This window comes from Peromyscus californicus, unplaced genomic scaffold (assembly GCF_007827085.1).
Source record: "Peromyscus californicus insignis strain IS unplaced genomic scaffold, ASM782708v3 Scaffold_12__1_contigs__length_115047231, whole genome shotgun sequence".
In the NCBI taxonomy this organism is placed as follows: domain Eukaryota; kingdom Metazoa; phylum Chordata; class Mammalia; order Rodentia; family Cricetidae; genus Peromyscus; species Peromyscus californicus.
The window spans coordinates 69829628-69850244 of NW_026294413.1; the positions used below are offsets into that span (position 1 = coordinate 69829628).

At 47.6% G+C, this 20617-nt stretch overlaps 1 protein-coding gene across 3 annotated transcripts; it reads right to left on the minus strand.

Moving 5' to 3' along the window:
* Positions 1 to 457: 457 nt before the first annotated feature.
* On the minus strand, positions 458 to 20541 carry Abhd4 (abhydrolase domain containing 4, N-acyl phospholipase B). 3 transcript variants are annotated; one of them, XM_052733273.1, is made up of 7 exons: positions 20291 to 20541; positions 10014 to 10102; positions 7647 to 8019; positions 7330 to 7484; positions 5039 to 5150; positions 2596 to 2782; positions 458 to 1878 (listed from the first exon to the last, which is right to left on the minus strand). In XM_052733273.1, exons 2-7 carry the CDS (start codon positions 10051 to 10053, stop codon positions 1789 to 1791), a joined length of 957 nt encoding a protein of 318 aa, XP_052589233.1. In that variant the 5' UTR covers positions 10054 to 10102; positions 20291 to 20541; the 3' UTR covers positions 458 to 1788. The 3 variants fall into 3 exon arrangements, with proteins under 3 accessions (XP_052589233.1, XP_052589231.1, XP_052589232.1); XM_052733271.1 differs by lacking the exon at positions 20291 to 20541 and adding an exon at positions 13546 to 13664; XM_052733272.1 differs by lacking the exon at positions 20291 to 20541 and adding an exon at positions 13433 to 13539.
* Between the last annotated feature and the right edge of the window lie 76 nt (positions 20542 to 20617).

The following is a 20617-nucleotide window of genomic DNA, read 5'->3' on the forward strand; positions in this document are numbered from 1 at the left end:
GAAGGGCAGCAAGGGCTCTTTAGCCACTGAGCACCTCTCTTCAGCCCCAAGTTTACAGTTTCAAAGAGGGGCAGTTGAGTCTCAGTGGAGACATACCATAGGAACTTCTAGGTTGGGGAGGTGGAAGGGGCAGGTTTCCATGTAAGGAACATCTGAGCTGAGACTCAGAGAATGGATGGAAATTGGGGAGCAGGGTAGTGAAGGCCTAGACCTAGGCTGACAGGTACTGACTGGGCAGAGCATAGCACCCAACACCTCATAATTCTCCTGTTGACTGAGGTTTAAACCATCTGTGCTCTGGACTGACTCCTCTCCCATGGTGAGGAGGCTGAGACAGTCTGTGAGAGGCAGTGGCGCATAAGTGGTATGTCTTTGGTTCCGTTCTCTTGTTTGGGGATTGCATGGACTGTTGTGAGGCAGTGGTCTTGTTGGATCAATATTAAACATCGTCATAACCAACAGTTTTTACTCTTCTTTATTAATATAGAAAAGGAGGCCGAGGCAGCTGGACTGGTAGTACAAAGCACCAGGAGTTAATACTATTCTGGTGAAGGGTTGGCTTTATAAAAGAGAAGGAGCAGGAAGGAACTGCCCTGCTTCTGGGGCCAGGCCCAGCCTAGTACCCCAAGCCTTAGAGCAGGACCTGGAATGAAATCCATGGGAGAGGGCTGACGGGTGATTCTGAAGCAGAGTGAGTTGGAGACCATGGTGACAGATGGTAGGCATAGAGGCTCAGGCAGCGAGAAGCACTTTGTGACTGATGCGGACAGAGAACAGTTGGCTTTAAGCTCCTCAGTGAGCCATGGGCAGGAGCTCTCAGGGGACCTCAGCTCTGGTAGAAAATGCTGCAGATGCTTGTGGGCTTTGTGAATGCAGACATGACTCTAAGGTAGAAGGGACTTCCCCCTTCTCCACCAGGAGCCATCTTCCCTCTACACTACACATGGGGCTTTAGGGCCCAAGGCACAGAAGAGGCTTAGAGCCTCACAGTGGGAGGAAGAAGGGGAAGGGTCTCGAGTGTCCCAACTTAGGCAACCAGGATTGAGACACAGGGCAAGGTAATAGTGTGCCCGTATAACAGGTTAGAATATGGAGCAAGGTTAGCTTTAAACCAGCCCCACAGCAGTGGTGTCTGTGTGGAACCTTAGTGAATGAAGCAGGCAACACGTGCTGGAAGGCAGCAGACCTGGGCTGTAGACTCAGTTCTGCTGGAACCCATCACGCAGAGCTGTGTTCCATCCTGCCCTGATCTCTTTCCTCATCGGCCAATAAGGGCTTGGGCTATGACCTCCAAAGTCATGGAAGGGGCTGTGCAGGTGAACAGGGCTGCTCTTGGTGGGTTAAGTGGGAGCCGGGTTTGGATGGCGGCATGGAGTAATGGAGAAGGAATATGTTCCTGTATGGAACCTACTCTCAGACACATTCCCAAACTCGAAAGGCTGCTGGGAGCCTTCCTCTGTCAGAGGAAGGGAAGGCCATGCAGGGAGACGGCATGGCTTGTGCAGTCTCATAATCAACACCTGGTCACACTCGGCGGCGTGGAGAGAATGGGCGGCACTAGGCAACCCTTTATGCTCTTCCCCAGAGTGGGGAGTTCAAGGCCTCTTGTGGATTCTGCCTCTTGCCCTCAGCATGGGATCAGAAGTGCTCTTTTTCACTGTGGTCTGAGCTCGGGAGCCCGACTCTGCCTGGCTGGCATGTGTTAGTTGGTGAGGAAAGGACAGAGGTTCTGACTAAGACAGGGAGGTGACGGCAACTCTGGCTTCCCCCTCTTCCTCTCAGAGCAGCTCAGTCAACCGAGTTACAGATCTCTTCTACCACAGAATTGAAGATGTGCGGCTGGTCGGCATAGACGTGGTGCGATGCACCCTCGATCTCCTGTGGACAGACAATGACAGTGGTGGCTCAGCTCTGGAGTCGCAGCATTGGGAAGTGGTCTCACCATTTCTTCTCCCTCCCCCAGGGCTTGCTGGCCTGTTCCCTGAGCTCTTCTCAGAAGCAAAACCCTACCTTTTCTCTGGAGGCTGCACATTCCTTAGGGAGGCGATGAATGTCAAAAGGCCATTTTGTTTTAAGGGGACAACCACTGTGCCTTTCCTGCTCCTAAGCCTCACCCTTGGTCTGCTTGTTTTGTGCAGGACACAGGACCATAGGTGACTCAGTGGGAGGACACAGGACCATAGGTGACTCAGTGGGAGCAGGAGGTACGGGAGACAGAAGTGTGGTAGGAAGTCTTTCACTACAACCTCTGAAGTTCAGTCTCCTACTCACAGCCTTGGTTTAGTAGGGAGGATGGGGAGGCTGGAGGTCTGGAATAGAAGCATGCGTCTGGCTGCTCTGGGGGGGGGCGCGGGGGGGGGGGGGGCGGGGGGGGGCGGGACCTGCCTTTTAGTTGAACTGGACTGCACAGAAGAAGGAAATTCCTAACTATCTAGCAGGGGTTTTGGTGGTGGTGGTGGTAGTGGTGGGGACCTTCCAAAGCCACTGCTCAGTCTCATCTATATATTTCCGTCCTGATTTTGATCACCCTTTGTCACCCAAGACTTTCCCACCCACTGTCCACTGCAACTCCCACTCCTTGGCAAGTCAACCTACCATGTCCCGGACATAGGAATCTGGCCTTTGCATCTTCACTTTTTTCCCCGTGCTGGTATCTATCCAGGTGTTAGCCCCATAGATCATGGTGATGGGCACGTCTTTTCGAATTAAGTGAATTCGCTCCAACATGGGGCGCCGGGCCCAGCCGAAGGACTCCATCATGGCTTTGAATGCCGTTTCCCCACTGACAGAACAAAACAGTGAGGCAATTGACAGCTAGACAAACCCGAAGCAGAAAATGTCAACTTGTTGCATTTCAGAGGCTGGGCTGGACCTTCTGTCTTTATATTCTCCTCATAGCCAGCGCTGGCTCATTAAATATTGACAAGATCAGGAGATGAGTGCCATGCCTCAGGGCATGCTTGTGAAAACCCCCGTGACACAGGGAGCTGCCAAGGACACAGTGAGTTTTAATGCAACACATATTTACACCTGGACTAGGTGAAGGGACACAGGAACGGGACAGATGCGGCACCTGCCCTGCTTGGGGCTGGCATTGTTGCTTATATCTTTGGAAGGTGGTGGCTACATAAATAATCCGATGACTATGCTTTAATGAAAATTATGCTTTAACTAAAAATTCTTAAGGATTATGAAAAGGGATCAGAGCTATAGAACATGGGCAAGGGGCTTAGCTGAGGGGATGGAGGGAGACTTCACTAGAGTGAGCCCTGAAGGGTGAGTGCTACACCAAGAGGGCTGGGCTGAGGACACTCTGGGACCAAGAATGACAGTGCATCAGGTTTTTGAGACTGGGGCTCAGCAGCTGCTGCCAGGGGGGCACCGAAAATGTGAATTCAATCTTCCTATCGGGTTTGTGTGAGGCTGGGCCGGGAGCCAGCTTTCCGACTAGCTTGCAGCTTTTGTGGGAGGTAGGGAGGTTGAGGACAATGTTCCCTCCTGGGCTCTGCGTGTTCGGAGTAGTTACATTTCTGGTTTCCTTTGCACCCCGGGATGAATTCTGTCTATGTCAGCAGGAGCAGAGGACACCTCCAGGAGACACTGGACCACAGACTCTACAGTCTGTCCGACATGAATTTAAATCGTGTCTCCTTGGCAAGTTGAGTAGCCAGGATACACCTTGATTTTCTCATACACGAACCGGCGGGAACTATGTCCACTTTCTTAGGTCAAGATAGATGAAAAGAATGAAGATACGTACAGGGCTCCAAGGTCTAGGTGGAGTGAGGAAGGTACCACTCAAACATTTTCCCTTTGGCTAGAGTTCATGTTTTCCAAAGGACTGATGGGAATTACTGAAAATTTGTCAGCTCCAGTAAGAGAGCTTGGTGTTATAAAACTGAGTGATGTCTGGAGGGAGGAAATGAGAACTGGCCACCTGATGGGCTGATAATGAGCCCATGGGGGCTGGGGGGAGTCAAAGAGCAGGAAGCTGGGGGTGCCCGCTTTGACCGCTGAGGTTCCTATGGCACACTGTTGACCCGGGACCCCGCCAAACGTCAGCAGTAATCCCGTGTAATACTGGCTCGAGACTAATGCTCACTGTTCTGCCGAAAGGATAAGCCTCCCCTTCCTTCCAGCCTTGGGCGCACAGTGACTTGGGCAGGCTTGGAAAGAGGTGGCTAGTGTCTATGGCTCCTGCAGGGTCAGGGTGAGGTCTCCACAGGGTGGTGCTACCAATGTGCCCTGCTGGTATCAGCCTCTCACAGGGCCTGACTGTGGGAGAAGATTACTTTCCTGGCTCTGTCCTGGCTGTCAATGCAGCCCAAACTGCCAGTCAGCAGGCTTTCGGCGCTTGCCTCTCAACAGCTAACGGGGAGGACTTCTCACAGTTCTCAGGACACTTCTATACCTCCAAAAGGGGGGAAGGATTTTTACACCAAGTCTAAGCCATTTCCAAGTGTATATAGTTGAAATAAATACATATTTTTTCTGTGAATGTATTCCAGACATGTATTCTATAGATATATCACGTGGGTGTATACAAGGGGACACATTCTAGGAGTCTCTCTGAAGCAATATTATACGACATACTAAACTGAAAATGAGGAAATTTAGAAATTGAAGATTGTGGATGGGCAAAGGCTTCTCTTTCTCTATTTGCTTTAAAAACAAACAAGCAAACAAAAACCACATTTGCCTATAAAATCAAACCAAAAACCAACAACCAATTTTTTTTTTTAAATCAGTTTTTCAGTTTAAAAAATGCCCTTGAAATGTTTCCCACACTGCTGCTCATCAGGCCAGTTGCTGATCCCTAGGGAAGCCCAGAGGTCTTCCTCTAGAGAGGACAGCTTGTTTAATTAAATCTAGTATCTTCTATACCTGTCCTGACCTCCCCCGGGGAACTCTTTGGAAATGATCAAGCCTGCTGGTGCTTGTGTTCCCCTGCGTCAGGGTTTTGTGGAAGAGGAATAAAGCATCAGATGATGCAGCTCTTTAAGCCATCCCACGGGGCTGGTCCCGGAGCCGCACTCACCTGGGATTCTGCGCATTGCAGTGGTAGATGTATTCCGAGATGGTATCGTCCTCAAAGAAGTCTGCAAACTTGCGCTTGAAGTCCGGACGGAACCTCTGCACCAGTCCAGGCCCTGGGAGAGGATTGAAGAAAAAACAGCGTGATGCTGGGTGTGCCTGCAATTACAATGCTCGGCAGGCAGAGGCAGGAGGATTGTTTCAAGTTCAAGGTCAGTCAGGGGATACAGTAAGACCCTATTTTAAGCCTCTACCAAAGAAAAACAATAACCACTCAAACCCAACCCACAAAAAACCATGGAGCTGCCAGTGTGGGTGGTGGTGGGGAGAGAGAATAAACTCCTGCCTGCTTATGTTTAAACAAACTTAACCAAATTTATCTCTCTAAGGATTTATTTCCTTTATGCATTTAACACACAATGGCAAAAAGAGCGTAGAAGCCTTCTGGGAAGCGGCAGATGACTTCAAATGTCAGAGTTTGATTGTTGGTCACCAATGAGTTTAGCGACAGCCTAACATCCCCAAGGAACCAGGTAATTTTCACTTCAGTAAGTCCCAAGACTTTTCCTCTAGGTTCACAAGTTCTGTGAGGGTCTGCAGTTGAGAGAATTTTCATTTATAGTCTGAGTTGTGTTTCCCCATGCCCCCCCTGTATGGGAACCTTGACGGCTTTTTACTCTTCTGAAGGTAGCTGATGAAAGCAGACGAAACTACCATTTTCCAAGCACTCTCTCATTTTCAGGCTGTAACGGAATACATGGAAAGGGGACCTTGACAACACTGCTGCCCCAGGCTCGGGGCCCTGCGCCTTTCATCACAGTGCACATGTAAGCGCTAACCATGCAGGCACACTGTGAGGACTGGGCCTACCGGCCACTTTCTCTGTCCTGGCAGGGGTTTTGCCTATGAGAGGTGTCTGGGGAGGTAGGTAGTCACAGGCCCTGCCCTCTTCTGACACAATCTTCCATGGCTGTCATGCAGCCACCCAACACAGTGGCTGAAGCCCCGGATGAACCTGGCCAGACCCAAGGCCAGGAAAGGAGAGCATGGTTAGAGGAGGAAGGATGGTAGGGGGTCTGCTGGAGCCACCTGGACTCTGAGGTCAGCCCTCTGCCCACCTGCTCCCTCTGGCCCCGGTGTCCCTTGCTTGCTCCCCTTCTTCTAGAACTCCTGGGCTACCTTCTACATCAATGCCCATTTTCCACTCTTTCTGTTTCAGCCACTGTAACAAGCGGCCACTGAACATTTCTATACAAACGGAAGCTATCAGTACAAAACAGGGGCTGCCCATCTTTCCAATAAAAGGAATCTGCTTTTTACTTCACCGGTGTAAAAGCTCCTCAAAGGGAAGCATGTGGACAGTGTGAGGGGAGGATGCAGAGCCCCTAACACCGTGGACAGCGTGAGGTGAGGATGCAGAGCCCCTAACACTGTGGACAGTGTGAGGTGAGGATGCAGAGCCCCTAACACCGTGGACAGCGTGAGGTGAGGATGCAGAGCCTCTAACACCGTGGACAGTGTGAGGTGAGGATGCAGAGCCCCTAACACCGTGGACAGCGTGAGGTGAGGATGCAGAGCCTCTAACACCGTGGACAGTGTGAGGTGAGGATGCAGAGCCCCTAACACTATGGACAGCGTGAGGGGAGGATGCAGAGCCCCTAACACTGTGGACAGCGTGAGGGAAGGATGCAGAGCCCCTAACACTGTGGACAGTGTGAGGGGAGGATGCAGAGCCCCTAACACTACACACTACAGTGTGACCCGCCACTTTCTGTCTCTGTCTCTTTCCTGACAGGTACCCAGTGCTAAGAAATCCAGAACAGAGGGAGATGTGGGGCTTCTCTAGAGCAGCGCCTGGTTCAGAGGGACTTGTCTGTCACTGTGCTATGTGAGAACCTGAGGTTCAGAGCTCTCCTTGCTATAGGGGCTGGTGAGCCATGGAATGGGACCCAGTGGTGGTTACTGAACCCGAGTCACTGACAGGTTGTCATACAAGCTCACAGCAGAGAAGCAGAGAAGCCACACATCAAAGCCCCTTCCTTTCTCTGGGATCTGCCAATGCATAAGGCAGCCATTCTGTTCTATCTGCTGATGCTGATGGGGGGGGGGGAATATATCAATCATCTGAAACCTCCACTAACGAGATGCTGCCCTGATTATCAGTTTTAATGCCAGGTCGGGCCTCTGTTTTATGAACAAGTGAGGATGGTAGGACCCCAGGTGCACCAAGGCAAGCTGTGGTGAATGCGGTGGCCTCAGTTTAAAGACAGAGTTCTCCTCCTGAAGGTGACTCACCCCAAGGCCCAGCCACTCGAAGAACAGCCAGTGGATTGGAACGCCCCAGGACAGATGCCACAGCCTTGACCCAGGTTGGAGGTGTACGGATCTCACTGGGGTCAGTTGGTCGTAGGGGAAAGCCCCATGGGTCCACCAGGATAAGGTGTTTAACTCTACATTAACAGAAAAAATAAATAGAGGATACACTGTATTTGCTTGGAAGTATCAGAGCTCTTAAGTTGCTGGGAAATGAGAGTATTATTGGAAATAAATACTGGAACATGCCTAGTAAGGCATGGAGTCAGCTCATAGGAAGAAGGGTGGCTTCACATTACCTTTCAGGGTACTTGATAGAGTAAGAAGTGGCCAGGAATCCCCCCAAACTGTGCCCCAGGAGGATCATGGTGGGGATTCCCATGGTCTCCCGCCATGTCTCTATTGAGGTCACAAACTCATCTTCAGCTCCTTCTGGGTCCCTTGGGAAGGTTGGCCTTGAGCTCCGCCCGAAGCCAAGCAGATCAAAGGTATGGAGTGTGCGGCGGGCACTCAATGAATCCATGTTGAGGATCCAGAGGCCCACACCGCCCCCAAAGCCATGTACCATCACCAGAGGGGTGCGGTCCTTTTGCTCTGGGCTCACAGTCACCGTCCAGATCTTGTTCTGGTTTGGGAGGGAAACATAGCGGGCCAGGAACTTGTTCTGGAGACCTGGGAAGGGAAGAATTCCAGGGTAAACCAACAAGAATGCTTCCTGAGCACATAGCCATTTTGCCTGGACAACACTCTTCATTTTCTCTCTTCCTAAAGGCATCACCTTAGGAAGCCAGCCTGGTCTCCATAGTGAGTTCCAGGACAGCCAGGTCACATAGAAAGACCCTGTCTTAAAAAACGAAAATAAAGCTGGGCGGTGGTGGCACACGCCTTTAATCCCAGCACTTGGGAGGCAGAGCCAGGTGGATCTCTGTGAGTTATTAGAGGCCAGCCTGGTCTACAGAGCGAGACCTAGACAGGCACCAAAACTACACAGAGAAACCCTGTCTTGAAAAAACTAACCAATCAACCAACCAACCAACCAACCAACCAACAAAAAAACCAAAAACCAAAACAACAAAAAAAACCAAAAAAAAAAAAAAATACACACACACACAAAACCAAAAATAAAAAACAAAAAACAAATAGAGTAAAAAGAAAAGAAACTGAGGAAGCCCCGAGGAGCAGCCAGTGAGCTGCATTCCTCTATGGTCTTTGCTTCAGTTTTGGCCTCCACGTGCCTGCCTTGGCTTCTAAACTTCATGATGGGTTGCAACCCGTAAGCCAAATAAACCTTTCCTCCCCACATTTGATTCGGTCAATGTTTTATCTCAGGAACAGAAAGTGAAGTCCCCATCCATCTCCAGCCTCCTTAGCCTGGCCTTACCCTGAATCCTATTTCAGGTAAGGAGGACAAGCCCCTCCCCCGGCCCGTCTTTAGCTCTGATCCAGGCCCTTGGCTTCCACCTGTGATTTGATGTGCAAGTCCTTGACCTTCTCCAGCAAGAACCTCGCTGAGTCCTTTCAGAAAGAACGCCCTGTCCTTGATGTCTTTAGTGATTTCCATCCACGGGCCCTGTTCCTTAGTCATAAATCCCCAGTTGTTTTTGTAGTATGGAGAACTGAGGATGGTGCCTTCCCAATGACAACAGCTTCATATGGTCATTCTAAAAGACTTAATAAGTCCCAGAGTCATTTTTCTTTTATATTTAATATGCTAATGCATTCAAATCCAAGGACAATGTGTAGACCATTTGGTCTACAGGCAATGAGAGGGATCACACTCTTTCTCAAGATGGTGTGCTCAATTCCCTTCTGATCCCTGATGTCATTCAACTCTTGGACTCATTGTTCTTGAATGTACACGTGTTTGGAGATGAACACAGAGAACTGTGGTCTAGCCAGGTGGAGGTGGTGATGGGAGTGGGTTGAGCCACTTATTCCTCTTAGATATTGAGGTGGGGCAGTGTTTTGTTTTGTTTTGTTTTGTTTTTGCTAGTGTGGCAACAGTCATATGAAAGAGCTTCCTGGGTAAATCAGACTGCATCTGGATGGAGGCTTGAAAGCTGTGGTTCCTTTCAGGCCTTGCAGAGCAGCAGGGTGGATCATGATGGGGTGGGGGGATAGGGAGATATGGCCCCAGGGTCTTGTTTGAACCAAAGGCTATTGCTGTTCATGGGTCACCCTTCTTCAATATTGCTCATGAGTTCTGGTCTGTGTGAACTCCAAATGTGGTAACCAGACAGCTGGTAGGCTTACACCTGCGTAGAAGGCAGGGAACAGAAAACACAGGATTGATGACACTCGGGTAGGAAGGTGGTGAATTAGAATGTGCTGATCTATGTGTTTAGAAGAGAGGGAAAAATGAAGAGACAGGGAAAAGATGGAGGACTGAAATATCTGTGTGCATTAATGCACAGTGGAATGTATAGCGTTTGAGGTGAAGCTGTAGGATGTGGAAGGGGCTACCAGAGGGCTAGGGAGTTGAGGGACCTCTGTCGTGGAATACTGTGTCCTCTGTCTGTCCCTCCCCTCAAACCAACTGATTTTCTTTCCTCTGGCCCATGCACTGCTCATCAGGCATCAGTTGGCACAGTGGACCCAGCTTGGGGAAGATCTTCCATCCTTTCTAGACTTTTTGAATGGGGGAGCAAACTGTCCCCTCTACTTACACTGGAGGATCCTGGCTTCCACATTCTTCAGATGAGACATGGAAGTAGGGCGCCAAGCTGGGAGCCAGCTGCTCAGCCAGCCCTGAGGCCTACAAGACAGAGAAGCACTTGTTGGCCACACTGAGAAGGAAGCACATGTTCTCAGCCTTGCCGACAGCTCCACGAGTTATCGGGGGACAAGGTGTTCCCCAGCCTCAGCAAGCCTGGTCTTCATGGCCTTCGGCGTCAGCAATGCCTCAGCAGTCTGATATACTGTTACTCTTCTTGGGCAAATAGCTATTAACAACAATGGCCCTTAGCAGATATCAGAAGACCATGTACACAAAACTTGACTTCTTTGCATTTATTATCTTCCTGGAGCTTTACAACTAATTCCCCTTTGTTACTGGTTATCAGAATTTATGTTCAAGGAGATTCCAAAAGGAGAGGGAGTGACTTTAATATTTCTATTATTCTTTCCACCCCCAGAACTAGCTGTCCTTTGTAGGGTAGGAGAGACAAATTCCCACGCCATCTGTTGTCTTCCACCCTTCTGGAAGTAGAGGCTGCTGTTAGTCCCTGATTGTGAAATCCACTAGCTCTGAACTGGGGTAGGCAGGGAGTAGGGGTGTGTTATTCGGGTTCAAGTCCTATGGTCCACCAAGAGACACAAGTTGCCTCTGGCCTATTTTTTAGGTTGTAAAGTGAGAAGGAAGCTTACCTATGTCCTAGAGGAAAACTGGTAACTCATCCTGCTTTCTCCTTCACACCCAGTGACTAAGCCATCGAGGTTACAAGCCCTAGTTCTGGAGTAAACAGAACTCCTGGATCTGAATCCCAGACTTGCCACTGATAAGGAGACTGGCTTTGAGGTCTAGGAATGAAAGGAACCTTGTTGGGTGCCTGCCACAAGTTTAATGGTTCAATCAATTACCGCTTTTATTTTGCCTTCCCTGTCTTTTCACGTTATTTCCCTTTGTGTGAACTCTGCCTAGGTGAGGGCTATAGGGTGTTTCCCAGGAGCTGCAGCAAGGGCTTGTGGGTATGAGCATGAGAAGACAAGGACACCTTGTGGAGGAACCATCCCAGCTACTCATAGCATACACAGTGGGCACCCCGAGCATCATGGGAAGCACAGATCTTAGATTAATTAGGATGTTTTCTTGGAAATCACATAGTCTAGCCTCTACTTCACAGGTGAGCAGTCTGATACCCCGAGAGGTCACCAGCAAGTTAGGAAAAGGATGCCTCTTCCGTGGATCTTCCAGCCTCAGCTTTTTGAGACCATATCTGAACATTCCTGTATATCACCACATTTCATTAGTTTCTCTTTTCTGAAGGGAATGTAATCTAAAGCCAGAAACTAGAGTTCTAATTCCAGCAAGGCCACTTACCAGCAATGAGGTTGTGGTACATTAGTTTTCTGAGTCAGTTTCTTCAGCCTCAAATGGGAGGTAATTATATGTACCTCACAAGTTTCTAAAAACTTGTGAGTTAACATCTAAAGCATATAGAACAATGCTTAGCACCAATAACCCCCAAATCAACATAACTTTCCCTCAGCTGGAGCATTACCTGTATATATTATTACTATTTTTAAGTAGCTACTCTCAACGAAAGTTTGAGGTTTGAAAGAAAACCAGCGTTGCTGTGTGAGTGGTATGCCAATGGCTTTGGTCAGATGAAAGCTGTCAGTCTCAACCAATCAAATCCTAGGGACATCCAGGACTCTTTTAACAGTCTTCCAGAATTCCTTGTTGGATGAAGCACTAGAACCAGGACCACAGATCTTGGCCAGTCTTAGATGACAAATTGCCTCTGCATTGTAGAGACTATAACAAGTCAGATCATGACACCTGACCCCCACATATCTCTGTAACTATCCACAGCAAGCTCAAGAGAAATGCTGTCCTACAGAGAGCAGCGTGATCCACACAGTCCTGAAAGGTGGTGGGGGTGGGGGGTCCAGGGAGCTATGTGTACACCTTTGCCTTTCTTCTCTAAAAACCGGTCCCGAAAGAGAACGGTGCCTGTCCCACTGTGTGCCCATGTTACTGAACAGGCCATGGTGCCTGTCCCACTGTGTGCCCATGTTACTGAACAGGCCATGGTGCCTGTCCCACTGTGTGCCCACGTTACTGAACAGGCCATGGTGCCTGTCCCACTGTGTGCCCATGTTACTGAACAGGCCATGGTGTCTGTCCCACTGTGTGCCCATGTTACTGAACAGGCCATGGTGTCTGTCCCACTGTGTGCCCATGTTACTGAACAGGCCATGGTGTCTGTCCCACTGTGTGCCCATGTTACTGAACAGGCCATGGTGCCTGTCCCACTGTGTGCCCACGTTACTGAACAGGCCATGGTGCCTGTCACACTGTGTGCCCATGTTACTGAACAGGCCATGATGTCTGTCCCACTGTGTGCCCATGTTACTGAACAGGCCATGGTGCCTGTCACACTGTGTGCCTGTGCTATTAGGGAGGGAAGAGCTGAGATGGGAAAGTGAGGCAAACTGCACAAAGCCCCTTAACCACGAACTTGGCCTGGCCGGGGTGGTGCCTCATCCTCGTGAACCTGTTCTAGACTCCTGTAATCTTGAGCAAGTCTCTGAATTTCTACGGGCACCAGCATCTGCTGCTTTACTTGTAAAACGGAGCTGAATGGCCTGCATCTTTTCTGGCTGTAATGCTGTTTGCCCAGTCTCTGCAGGCATCGTAAATTTTGTCTTAGAAAGCAATACTCTCTTGAGCACTTCCTTCAAGTCCCCCAAGCTATTATTTACTATTGTTACAAAGTTAATTCCTTCTGCCAAAAGGACAACTATTAGGTCAAGGGAAGGAGGCCCTGTTCCATGAACCCTCGGAGCTGAGTCATTCTCCTACAAGCAACTTTTTCCTGATCTGTTTAGACTGTCATCATACCACCCACAGGTGGCATCCCAAACTTGATGCCCTTGGGTAAGCATAACGCCCCCCCCCCCAATCTAACAAACTTAATTCTGAAACCACGGCAGTAAGCACGTGTTTATAGTGATTAAAAATATAAATTTGAATTGCAAGCAGAACGTGTCAAGGAGGCCAAGGGCTAAAAGAACTTGCAAACCAGTTCCACACTAATCTCAGCGCAGTGGAGACTTCTCTCTCCTTCCCACGCCTTCTTCTTCAGGGCCTTTCAGACTCACGACTCTAGTCCCGGGGCAAGTGTCGACAAACACCCGGCTGCTGCCCCCCACGTCCGAGTCTCTCAAGCCTGCTTTGGGGGCGGGAAGAGCAAGCTTATCCCTCGCACATTACCACCAATCAAACTGCGCTACCACCAAGGGGCGATCGCGAAGACTAAATGGAAAGTCAGAATTCCCAGGCTGCACACAAGCACATCCCTCAGCGCTCCCCCAGCTCCGCAGCCTCCTCAGAGCACCCCATCCCTCCCTAGAAGCCAACCTGAAAAGGAAAGGCGGGGAAGTCTGAAGCTGTCCGCAACCACAGACAGTCCCCGGATCCTGGCCCGGACAGACAGACAGAAAGAGAAAGAGAAACGGACAGGAGTAACTCACTGCTGCTCCAGATCATCAGCCATAGTAAACAAGCCCTGCCGGGTCGAGCTGAGCCAGCCCATCCCTCCGCCTGACGCCAGAACCAGCTGACCCAGAGAAGTATCGGATAACAAAGGGGGCGGAGCCGGAGGCGGAGCCTAGGCCGCTGGTGGGATCCGAGAACCGGCGCCCCTTGGCCTGCACCTCGCCTGGGCTGGGACCAATGGGGTGCTTCCTTCCGCTCCCGCTGGCCTGCGTCCAGGCTGAACGCGAGGGTCTCGCAAAAGTAGTGATTCTCTCATCATCCACCTTTGGGGGACAGCGAGGGAGACAGGTAGTTTAAAACTCCTAGTCCCTCATTGGAATGCCACCAGCCCCACCTCTACCTCTCCACAATTAAAGAGTGAAGGAACTGCCTTGTCTCTCTCCCTCTATGGCTCAGATCCCTGACGCTTCACCTGCCTTTCCTAGTCCTTCTGTTGAAGCGGTTTAGATGTCCGTGGAGACGTTATAGGTTGTTCCCTACAAAAGGGCCTTGGATATTGTTAACTCAAGAAGATTTCGATTCCAAAAACACAAAAAACAAAGTGCCTAGTTAAATTTGAGTTTGAGACAGAAAACAATTTGTAAAGACTAAGTATGCTCCACGCAGTATTTGGGACACCCCGTATTTACTGCTCTAAGCAGAGGTATGACATCTGTCAAGATAAGTAAGCATTCCTCTGCTCTGGGGATGTCTGACTCCAACCTAGTTTTCAAGGAAAAAGTAGCTCGATTCTGCTTCCATTTGGAGGATCTCCCCTCCCACAGGAGGGCCAGGTAAAGGACTAACATGTAAGGCCGGTCATGCTTTATGTATGTGGATGTGGGATGTGACATGACTTATCTCAGAAGCTCTGAGCACATTTCAGGTGGGTTCTGTGGAGGAGCCAAATCCTGAAGCTGGCTGCAGAATTCACTTGAACTGGCAAAGGGAGTGTGACATTCCTGGAGCTACTCCATTTCAGATTATCTACTCCATTAGGTTAAAAACCATACTTCAGGAAAAAGAAATTTACAAAAGTACCTTTCTTTTTTTCCTTTTCCTTTCTACCTCTTTCTGTTTTTTTGTTTTGTTTGTGTTTTTTTGAGACAGGGTTTCTCTATGTAGTTTTTGGTTCCTGTCTGGCCTCGAACTCACAAAGATCTGCCTGGCTCTGCCTCCTGAGTGCTGGGATTAAAGGTGTTCGCCACCACCACCCGGCTCTTTCTGAGATTTTATTTATATAGACACACACTGTGTGTGTGTGTGTGTGTGTGTGTGTGTGTGTGTGTGTGTGTGTGTGTGTGTTATGTGTCCCAGGCTGGCCTCCTGGTTGATGTGTATCTGAGGATGACCTCGAACTTCTGATTCTCCTGTTCCTAACTCTGGAGTGCTGGGATTATGGTATGTGTTGCCCAGCATAGTGATTCAGGATGGGGATTGAATCCCAGGGCTTCCTGCTTGCCAGGGAGGCACTCTGTCAGCTGAGCTATGTTCCAAGTCCTAAAGTTTTTTTTCTTTGGTCTTCTAGAAGATTCTGAGATTTCTTCTTCCCTAAAACAGTGTTAAATTGATCATTATAAGAGTTGAAAGTTTAAGGAATTTTCAGAATTTTTCATTCATTCTTTTAGCCAAGCATAGTGGTCCTAAAATTCAGTACCCATAACCTTTGGAAGCCTGTTAACAACTCAGTCTCCCAGTTCCTCAGGTTCTAATTCAGCTAGAAAGCTGGAAGTTTTCAGAAGCATTGATGATGCTGGTAGACCCACTAGCTAATTAAAAGCCTAGAGCCCATGGTCAGAAATCTGGACCTAGGTCAAGTTCTTAGTTTTGCCAATTATCCATTTCCTGATCTTGGGCAAGTCTTTTTATCAGGTTGCTTCTTCCGTTTGTATTGTGTCTCGTGCGAATTAGCTAAGTTAACTTAAAGAAACATTTAGCAAACTTACTCTAAAAATGCTACATTTAATGTTCAAAGCCAAACATTATGTTGGCACAAAGAATCCATTGATAAGAAGAAAGGAAATGACCTCCTCTGCTGGTCCCAGACTTCCCTAGGAGGGCTCTGGAGAGCTGGCAACTATGTAGTCAGAATTAATAGCAAACTTCCCCTCTTCTACAAGAGGCCTCCGTCACTCTACCACATGACTTCATTTTCTTCAGAATACCACTGAAAAGATCCTGCACATTTCTTACTCATGTTTCCCTCCACTAGAGACTAAGTTTCCTGGGGGAATTTTCCTCTGCTTTGCTCTCAGCACCTAGAACAGGTGCGCCAGGGTAAGTGCTTGGCACTTGATAAATGGATGGGCGAACCGTTAAGTAAGCAGAAGCAAGAATGGTTACCTACAGGACTAAGTGCTGACTAGGGTTTGGGGACTATAATATAAATGACACGAGACAGAAATCCTGAGCTGTTTTCACATCCCACTTTTCCTGATAACCTAGAAAATGTAGGTCCTTTTGAGGCAAGAATGATCCGGTGGAACTAGGGCATTCTAGATTCTAGAATGTATCTCACCACAGTGCAGAGAACATTTGCATTCTGTCTCCACATGTGCCAAGTCAGCTTTAGCATAATTTCCCACTATAATAATTGTCTAGAAGGAAGAAATTTGAATATGTGGAAAATGCCATTTACAACTAAAGTTACCCTTAAGGTATCTCCAGAACTGAGGTAACTCAGGATTGGGTGGATCTGCTGGAACTAGATACAATGAAATGGACCTTTGGTACCGATCTAGACAAGTTTCTGGAGAGAAAAATGTGTTTTTCCCCTTCTTATCTTGAAGTTAAGACACATGATGTGTACATATGGAAGAATGCACCCTCCTGTCTACATGATTCTGATTTTTTAAAATATGAATGATTCGATGTGCTTTTAAAGTATTGTGTTCTTTAATTTTTAAAGATTACTTTATGTGTTTGTGTGTTTTGCTCGAGTGTACACCACAGGCATACTTGCTGCCCCAGGAAGGTGGAAGAAGGTGTCTGATTCTCCTGGAACTGGAGGTATGGATGACTGTTAGCTTCCGTGTTGGTGCTGGGAACCAAACCCAGGTCATCCACAAGAGCAACAAGTGCTCTTAATCACTGAGATCTCAGCAGCCCTATTAATATGTTCTTTAGGAATAGAATCTAATTGGTCAACCCCCTCCAAAAGTAGGTGGAGTGGATAAGCTGATATAGCCCAGCCCTGGAAGGAATGAATCACTTCTTCAAATGGGTGCTGCTGACTTTTGAACGAACAAGGTGAGTCTTGGACTAAACATAGGGACTGAATAAAACAGCTTCAAAGTCCTCTGTCCAGTGATACCTGTATGCGGCTTAATTTTTTTTTAAAGGATTCAATTATGTGTGTGTGGAATGGAGGGTGAGAAAGGTACACGTGAGAGTGGATGCTCACGTGGGCCAAAACAGCCTGTCAGAATCCCCTAGAGCTGGAGTTACAGGCATTTATGAGGTACCTGACCTGGGTACTGGGAACTGAACTCAGGTCCTCTGTAAGAGCAGCAAGCACTCTGAACTGCTGAGCCACCTACCCCGCCTTTGGCTTAGTTTGAAAGGAACAAAACCCAAATGCACTTTCCTTGGTTACTCCTAGCTCTGTTTTCATTGCTCGGGTAGCCACACGTGTCTAGTTGTTCTCATATTGATGGGCACAGGCATTTTCATTAAAGAAAATTCTACTGAACAGGGTAGTGCTGCTTAAGTGTGGTGTTTTCAGATCTCTGTTGTAGCGAGAGCAACAATTCTTAGCAATCCTCTTCCATTGGTAAATGCTACTCTCATAAAGGAAAATAGGACAAATTCTTTTTTGTTGCCAGAGAAGACAAGATTGAAGTGCTTTTGTGTGTGTGTGTGTGTGTGTGTGTGTGTGTGTGTGTGTGTGTGTGTGTGTGTGTGTGTTTTAGAGACAAGGTTTCTTTGTGTAGCCCTGGCTGTCCTGGACTCAGTTTGTAGCCCAAGCTGGCCTTGAACTCACTGAGCTCCGCCTGCCTCTGCCTTCCAAGTGCTGGGATTAAAGGTGTGCGCCACCACACCTAGCAAGACTGAAGCTTTTCTGGGACTCCCCAAAGAGCTAGGTGAGAAGGAAATCAGACAGAAGATCGGAATTGCTACACAGCAGGGATGCCTGGATGAAGGGAGACAGGCTCACTGGAGACATTCGCTGCTCAACTAGAACTTGGAGCAGAAAGCACCATGGTTGAGAAAACACGCTTTGTGTTTATTGAAATTTGATTCTGTTATAATTTTCTTTTTGAAAAGAATCTCATGCTGGAGGTATAGCTCAGAGGTCCAGTATTGGCTTAGCATGCTAGATCCCTAGCATCACGAAACAAACACATAGGTAGCGTGCTTTATTTGCTGATTAGAGAACAAGGAAAGAAGGGTCTTGGTCTAACACGGACCACAGCTTTAAAAGTGGATGGTTACATGCTAGAGCAGAGAGACGCAAAGGGAGTCAAGGGCAAAGTAAATACGGAGGGAAAGAACTGAGAGAGCCTCTTCTCCACGGAGAGACTGTCTCTACAAGAGTCTTCTCCTGCTCAAACTTAGGATTTGTGTTTGTCTTCACAGAGAATATAATTTCTTATTCTAAGAGAAAGGATGCAAAATCATGGACTTTGCCCAGTAAGGGCACCCTCTCACCCTGCCACTCTCCCAAGTCTTACGTTGTTGATCATCTTAGTTGTGAAGCTTCTAAGGTCTTCTCTGATTTCTGATTTAACTTTAAATCCTATTTCTTTTGCCAGCCGTTTGATTTGCAATCCTGGTGCCATTTTTTGTATGCCCAAATTATTGGAGCTCTGCAGTATGGGCAACTTTTAATTATTTGGAGAAACAGAGGAAAGAGTTCGTATCAGGAAGAATAATATTTAATAAGAGCAAACATTTTCTGAACATTCACCATGTGTTATGCACTTTGCTAAATGTTTAATGTTTTACATTATCTCATTTAATCCTAATAAAACATTGCAGTGATCCAGGTATTGTTATTTCTATGTTATAGAAGTGGAAAATGAGACCTAGGTGTCATAGTGGTGCATACCTGTAATTTCAGTACTTGGTAAGCAGAGGCAGAAGGATTGCAAATTTGAAACCACTCTGGGATACATAGTAAGTTCCAGGCTAGGCTACATAGAGAAATCTTGTCAAAAAGAAGAGGAAGACCCTATGCTAATTCCCTACCGGGTTCCACCCTCTTGAATGCTTAAGGGAAGTTCCTTGTCTGTGTATCCTGCATAATGGGTGTTAACAGCTTAGATGCAAGATTGTAAAACATCGGTAGCGAACTTCTGCCCTCTGGGGTTCTCCCATTGTGCTGTAAGCCTGTATTTAAGAACTCTTCCCTCCTTCAATAAACAGCATTCGGCATTAAATAAATAAATAAAATAAAACATTTTTAAAAAAAGAAGAGGAAGAACTGCCAATTAAACACTAAGTCATCAGACTGAGATTAGATAATTAGTAGTAGGTGGAATCAAAGTTCAAAACCATCTTTATCTGATTTTGGAACTTGCACTTTTATCTACTGCTCAGCACATGAACTTTTACACATACTAATGTTCTGACTCACGCCACTCAAATCCAACAATAGTATGATTTCCTATTGATAGATAAGTTTATACACTGAACACAAAACAATTTTCTTTCTTATTGTTAAGTCAGGTAGCTGAGAAATTTTTTAGTTTACTGTATCAGAAAGGCTTTGTCTCTGAATGGTGGTGCTTGTCTCAGTAAGTGATGTTTTGCATTGAGTCTGTCTTCCTAGGGAGTTTCTACGTCGATGTTAATGATGGTAGCTGACACAGATCAAAGGCTAAGTCACTGCTGGAAGGAGCTGGAGTGATGGTATAGAAACTTGAGGAATTCATAACTGACGATTAAAGCAGCCCCCTGGCCCATTTGGAGTTAGGTTGAATATCAGAGGAATCTGCTCTTTTACTTGTGATGAGACAGGGAGAAAAGTTCAATTGCAGATGCATGTCATATTACAGGGAATAGGAACCAGTCTGGCTTTTCTTCCCCACCCGCTCTGCCAGTCACACAAGAGCACTGAGGCTCAATTTCTTAAGCAGTGCAGTCTCCTTGGTTGTGAATATGGATTTACCTCTCCTAACAGACTAAGGCTTTCCAAGGACACAGATGATTTGCTGAACCTAGCAAGGTTCTTTATTCATCATAGGATTGTGGTGCTAAATGTTTCCAGGCTAAATACGAGTAACAAGAGACAACAAGGGGATGTTGTTCAGTTGCTGTTTTAGAAATTTTGCTCATTCAGCTAGCTAGGGCAGTTGAAAGTGAGACTTAAACGCTGAGATGAAGTATCTGATTATGTTTGGGTAGTCTTTGCAACTGAAAGCCGAGAAATACTGTTTCGAAGGTCTGGTTATTGTGAACTTATAAAGGCAATGCAAACCAGAAGGCGGAGCTGAAGTTTTCTTAAGTTAAAACCTCAAACTTTCGTTTCGTTTTCTATAAAATGATTCGGAGGTCAGGTTGAACCAGATGTGCTCTTGCGAGCCGTTCACCATTGACATGTCGAGATATTACAACAGATTTAAGACGTTCAGTTTGGGGCGGATTGCTGCTGATTCTGACTCTGCACTCTACGCACAAGTGACTACCTCCCTTTTTAGACAATGACTGTGTTTGATTAACCCCAATGTTCCTACAACTTAACCACAAGTTATTGGTCCTTGTTGGTACCCAGCAAACGTTTGTCGAATGAATGAATACCTGCTGGCTTAGGTTCTTCGTAGGGCTAGATCCGGCCTTCCAGTTCAGGATCCTGTGGAGGTCAACCCTTACCCGCCAGTGTGAACTGGCGCTTGCCCCGGATAAGCATAGTTCTCTCTGCGGAGGAGCTTGACCTCCTCTAACGATCTGTCATAGGCATCTGCAGACAGAGCTTTTAAGAGAATTAGGGTCCGGCAGGTTGAATCCCTAGACCGCCAGCTTGGTCTCTAACCAGATTCTCACGTTTGACCACAGAGGACACGGGGATCAAAGAAAGCCGGAACTCTCTGGTAAGCTACGCTGTCCGCGGTAAAACCTTTCCCCTTG